The following is a 6,000-nucleotide window of genomic DNA, read 5'->3' on the forward strand; positions in this document are numbered from 1 at the left end:
TATTTCTAGAAAAAATACAAGTTACAAAGAATTTAAGATTACATTTTTTCCTTCACCCTAGTACCTATGCAAGTGTGAATATTAATTTTATCATATTTAGGTTTCCTAGTAATGCCAAATAATTTATCACCTCTGTCATAGCATCTAATTGTATTACATGTAAATCAATATTCTCAGTGGTGTTACATGTCAATTACTCACTTGTGTATCTACTGATATATTCATCTACAGTCCTTACAGAAACCACCTAGGTGAAATAGCCCTTGGTGCAGGCTTGGGCTGGCTCTCGGGGTATAGGTGAATCCCCCGGTGGGCCCCTAGTCTCCCACCCCCTCACAAGTGGCACATAACACAGTAGACTTACTGCACTACATAGATATATATACAATGTACAGCACCTCAACCAGCCTATGTTCATATAAAAACTTGATAGATTATTAAAGAAACTCCCCAGTTTATTATTATAGACACGATCAGATAGCTGAGATGACTTCTAGGTATAGAGGAAAGCTCGCCAGTATCTTCTTCTCCCAGGAAATACCTTCTCAAAGTCACTGCAGGGACCCCCATATTCAATCGTCAGGTAGCATCTTGCTGCTGTATAAGCAGGTAATATTTGATGTATCCATTTGGGCCAAAATAAATTTTACTGGTGGGCCCTAGGCACCCCGGTCCGACACTGACATGGTGGTTTTATGATCTTACAGTTTGTAAGTTTGTAGTAACTAATCCTGCAGAATTGAGGCCTTTCCAGTTTTGAGCTTATTATAAATTACATAATGATGTCTTTTAACCCAGGAAGGGATTGTCATTGACGATCTGGTTACCACATTATTAAACAGAATGTTCCAGAATGACAACTTTGGTAATGAATATTAAGCCGCCATTACAGGACAGTGATCAGTGTGATACGTTAGCAAGGAGTACTAATGTGAGGCAGCAATAAAAATGTCTACATCTAAAGCCAAATACATTCAACATAGTGATCAAGTATCTATATCTAAATGTCTCTCATTATATTTTGCAGTGGTCATTTGGCATACTACTATGGGAGTTAATGACCAGGGGAGCGCCCCCCTATGCGGATGTTAACTCTTTTGATATAACTGTATATTTATTGCAAGGACGGAGACTTCTGCAGCCTGAATACTGCCCTGATGCACTGTAAGTTTCAGATGCGCCATGTTACATATGGCTGTTGCAATGTTCTGGTTATATTAATATCTATATGACCCAACTATTTATTTAATAAAAAATAATACTGCAACCTGTCAAAGTGTTAAAAATATTGTAATAGTTCATTAGGATTTAAAGATTTTAACTGCTGAACTTAACCACATTTCTAAATTCTAATTTTGCTGACAAATTGAATGAAAGCCTAACTAAAATTATAATAATATTAGGTCAGAAAATTTGGTTCTGAGCATAAAAAATTCATTTTAAGCTGATGACTATAGTCATTGTAGGTGACTATGGGGAAGTTGGCAACCCAACCTAGATACATTTCCTACAATCTAGAAACCTCAATTTTTTAAATGGGCAGGGGCTTTTTTGCTTATATTTTTACACTGCTAGGTGGAGGCTTCCACCTAGCAGTGTTCCCGGTGATGTCACCGGCACTAATAGGTGGGTTTTAGCACCGCCCTAGCTGTTTTACAGGCTAGGGCAGCGCTAAAGCCCGCCCATTAGTTACGGTGACGTCACCAGGCTCACTATTAGGTCGGAAACCTCTGTCTAGCTTACCCATTGAGAGCCCAGTACGTCACTGGATCTCCAGAAAAAGCCTTTTCCCTGTGTGATTCAGTGCAGGGCAAAGGAGAGCATCGGAGCATGATATGCTCCGATGCTCATGTCAGAGTGGCGGCCTGGCTGAAGATGGGGATATGTCTGGGTTCAGCTGTGACTGTAGAATGTTGGGAATCAGCCAGACCAAAACCCTTGTGTACAACGTGTTTTGTTTGAACTATTCCCAACATATTTGCCAGGTAGCAGCCAGGTCTCTGCATACCCCATTATAGTCAATGGGGTCCAACAGGCAGACTGCAGGATCTGGAGAACTCCAGCAGCCTTTTGTAGACTTTTGAAGATAAGTATTAAAGATTATTACTTGTCCCATTCTGTTGATAATATCCTCTGCCTCACATTATTAACAAAAATCGAGTTGAAAGAAATCTAGCTATACTTCTAACTTAAGAGGAGATCTTTGATATATTTGCCGAGGGAGGATGTTTTTGTCATTTATAATCTGGGAGTACCGCCTTTTGTTATCTAGTATCAGCAACAATGTTTATCTTAAAGCAATCCACTAATAATGTATCTAGTCATGAACACATTTATCAATGGTCTGTGGTAATTGGTCAATTCAGTGTTAGACATGATTAATCAATTTGAAAGTTTTGCTGATTTCATAATATTTCCAGACACAGAAAATAGCACACAGGTTAGTAAGAATGTCTTTAGACCCCATAAACAATATTTATTTTTTTCCAAAACAGATTTGACGTTATGTTGAAATGTTGGCATCCAAAACCAGAGCTACGTCCAACGTTTTCTGAACTGGTCTCAAGAATTTCTTCCATCTTCTCAACTTTCATTGGGGAGCATTATGTCCTTATGAACACAACATATGTCAACATAAAATGTTCAGCTCCATACCCATCTCTATTACCGACAGAAGAAAACATGGATTTTAACCTGAATACGTGATTCTTTGCTTCACTTCAAGAGATTTCTATTTGTCCATGTACTTCTTCAATGTGTTAGTCAGCGCTGGTGGCGCTGGATTGTGTTTTGTTTTATTGCACTAGAAGCAGAACTTTTTAAATAAGGACAACTACAGACTGATATCCAGAAGATGGTACAAGATAAGAAACATTTTTCACGTTTTTTTTTTTTTTAGTCTTCAGTTGCCATGTGTTCACCAATACAAAGAAAATAGCTCATAAAGTAAAGGCGGACAATCTACTGTATGGCTGTTCTTGTGATTGTGGTGACCGTATTTTATTTTGTGTTGTCTGTATAGCACTTTTATCTAAGCAGATACTGCTGCCTAAGTAAGTGGGTCAATATCCTCAATAATGGAAGAAAAACATGGACAATGAAAAGATATATAGTTCAAGAAGAATGATAACATTGCTACAGCTTATGGCAATTATATGATAAATATAACGCTCATAAGAAACAGATGAAGATGCCATAGTTAAAACTTGGAAGGCCAAGAAAGAATAAAAATGTGTAATTGGTGAATAGGTGGTAGAACGTTTTGGCGTGATCTCGGCTGATGTTTTGAGTACCCATACTGGACCAAGATTACATGTCAGCGACATAGTTGTTACCGAGTCAATGTGTTGTGATGCTTTAGTAGCATTTCTGTTTAATTCCAAACATTTTTGGTAGTCAAAGATAATTGGCAGAATTAAGTTAAAATGTTTCAGCAATCAGGTATTATTAAATGTTTAAGGAAACCAAAAACATAAATCTGTCATAGGGCAAGTTGCTTAGATTGTATCAGCCAGAAGTCATTGATGAGAGGCACTTACAGGGTGTAATGTATAAAATTGTTAAAAACTGTTTTGTTATCTTACTTCTCTGCTGAGATAAGGTTGCTTAAATGCTTAGACCCAAAGCCCAAAGCTGCACTACTGGGAGATAAGGCCTGCATGTTTCTTTTTGTAGTGTTGGCACTTTTGCATGGATTCAACTCAATGCCAACATAGTCATACACATGTATCTGCCACTATTCAAGACAGGTAGGCATTAGTTATTGATGTGGATGGTAACTTTAATCCACACAAGGTCTCCATGGCCACAGTGCCCCTAACAGATACATGAAAAGGCACATGTTATCGTGAAAATCTCTCAATAGTGCAGCTTTATGATTTGGGATTAAAGTTCAAGCTATCATATCTCAGGACTCAAGATATAAAATGTAATGTACACTACATGGCCTTATAAGTTTCGTCTGGTAGGTCTCTTGTAAAGCCTGTGAAGGGCATGTTGTGATCTCACATACATTGAATAGTGTATTGCACAAACGACGCTACCCCCTTTCTAGAGAGTGTTTGGCAGTGGGGGAAAACTGATGAAACTGAGAGATGTACAATAAATATGATGTTAAATATATGTTTCTTTTGTCATATGTAATTAAACACTGGAATTCAGATGTACAGTTCATGTCCTTTCTATTAAATGGTTGAGCAAGGCCAGCCCACTAATCCTATCAACAGAGCCAAATGTTACAACTACCAGACTAGCTGCCAGGAAGAAGCCCAGCATGGACAAGGACTCGTCTTGTTACTACCTTTCTCAAAGGCTGGCACTTCCAAAACAGACATTTGTTTGCACCATGTAAGAAGAGCATACTTGTATATCATGTAAAGATTTGGTGATCCTAGAATATTAGGAATGTGAACACTGGAGCAGCACATTTATTACATAACATTACAAAGGACCTGAAAGAACATGCTTGTTCCTGTGGAATTGTTTAATGTTGTCCAGATATTTGGTGTGGGATGTAACTGAATATGTTGATTTAAAGTATGACAGTTAAAGTTTTATATTTTTATAATAAATGTTTATTTTTAATGCAATGTACAATATAACGTTAATGTGCAATGGTTAAAATATTGTATAATATTTGTGATGTTTCCAAGTGCTATTAAAGTTCTCAGACATAACCTTCTTACTGACATAATGTCTAATACTCATTGACAGCTTAGTGCAACTGTGACACAAAACTTTCGCCCCCCCCCCCCCCCCCCCCGTAGTCTCTGCTGAAATTTGCTTTGGTCATAAATCAGCTTAGCAGATTGGCATTCTGTAGCTTTCTATGTAGTGTGTATATGTAAGCTGTGTACCAGGTTTGACTCCCCAGAACTCAAACACCAGTTTTGCCTAAACTGTATTTTTACTTAAACATGGTAATGAACGCAATCACAGATGCTGGTTACACACGAATAAATTTACTGACACCCAGCCAGGGGGCTGAGACCCTTGTTCTGTACAGTGAGGCACCCTCCAGGGGATGCTGGGGGTAAAATCAGTGAATTTACCTACTGGCGGGCTCAAATAGACCAGCCACACCGTACCTGTTATTACCCTAGAATCAGGAACAATTATTTGGATGTGCGATGTGGGCTAGCCTGTGGTATAGCACAACAATTTACAATCTTATTAAATGCTATAGTATTGCCCCCAATAACTGGTCTAATAGCATGTGCTTATAGTGTTTCTCCTGAATACACAATAGCCTGGCTTGAATTCGTTGGGACGCTTATCAGCATTCCGGTGTGAACTGGCACTTTAAACGTGAAGTCTTTGTTATGAGTAGTTAACAATACTTGTGGCCTGGCACAAACATAAAACATAACTGACTACAGGCCTGGTCTCAGTCTCTAGGATCCTAGGCGCCAAAACTGTGATGAAGTATGTGCATGATTAGTCTTACCGACCCGGGTCTGCTCTGTATAAGCTGGCAACTGTGGACGGAACAAGAGTTTCTCCAACAAGCGTGCAGTACCACAGTTCCTGTGGCTTTACGCCTCAGCTCTCATCTGCGTTTCTGGGAGCAATTCCCCATCCGCTGGACAAAATCAGGGTCATGGACACGATCAACTCCACTTGGCTGCAGCTGTGGTCCCTTAATGATGCTCTCACGCTTGGATGAGGGATTCTCTCCTTACTCTTCTCCTGTATGCTTCTTCCTGGATCATTCTAAGATGGCTGCTGTATCACTTTCTTTCCAGGCTTGTAACGCCACCTCTGAGAGTTTAACCTCTCATGAATATAGAAATATACAGTCTGTTTGTGACCAAATAGCAGAATGTTTCCCCATCTCACATATACATGCCAGCTTCAGAAGCCAAGCAAAGCAAAATCTTGTACCACGAATAATGTAAAAAATTAAAATCTTACATAATATAGTACATGACATTCTCTTTCAAACAATGCTAGAACCAGCCCTGTACCTCAAATGGATCCAGAAATCTCCACATTCATTGC

The 6,000-nt window shown here is 39.0% G+C and overlaps 1 protein-coding gene across 3 annotated transcripts in view; it reads left to right on the forward strand.

Annotated features, from left to right (window-relative positions):
• Positions 1–4,676, forward strand: part of MET (MET proto-oncogene, receptor tyrosine kinase) — a 137,209-nt gene extending 132,533 nt beyond the window's left edge. For 2 of the 3 annotated variants that reach the window (XM_040411368.1, XM_040411384.1), the window contains 2 exons: positions 1,028–1,164; positions 2,496–4,676. In XM_040411368.1, the coding sequence (XP_040267302.1) occupies positions 1,028–1,164; positions 2,496–2,706 (348 nt within the window). In that variant the 3' untranslated portion in view covers positions 2,707–4,676. The remainder of the gene's footprint in view (positions 1–1,027; positions 1,165–2,495) is intronic. The other variant, XM_040411377.1, reaches the window with a different exon arrangement.
• Positions 4,677–6,000: the final 1,324 nt, after the last annotated feature.

The sequence above is a fragment of the Bufo bufo genome, chromosome 1, assembly GCF_905171765.1.
Source record: "Bufo bufo chromosome 1, aBufBuf1.1, whole genome shotgun sequence".
NCBI lineage: Eukaryota > Metazoa > Chordata > Amphibia > Anura > Bufonidae > Bufo > Bufo bufo.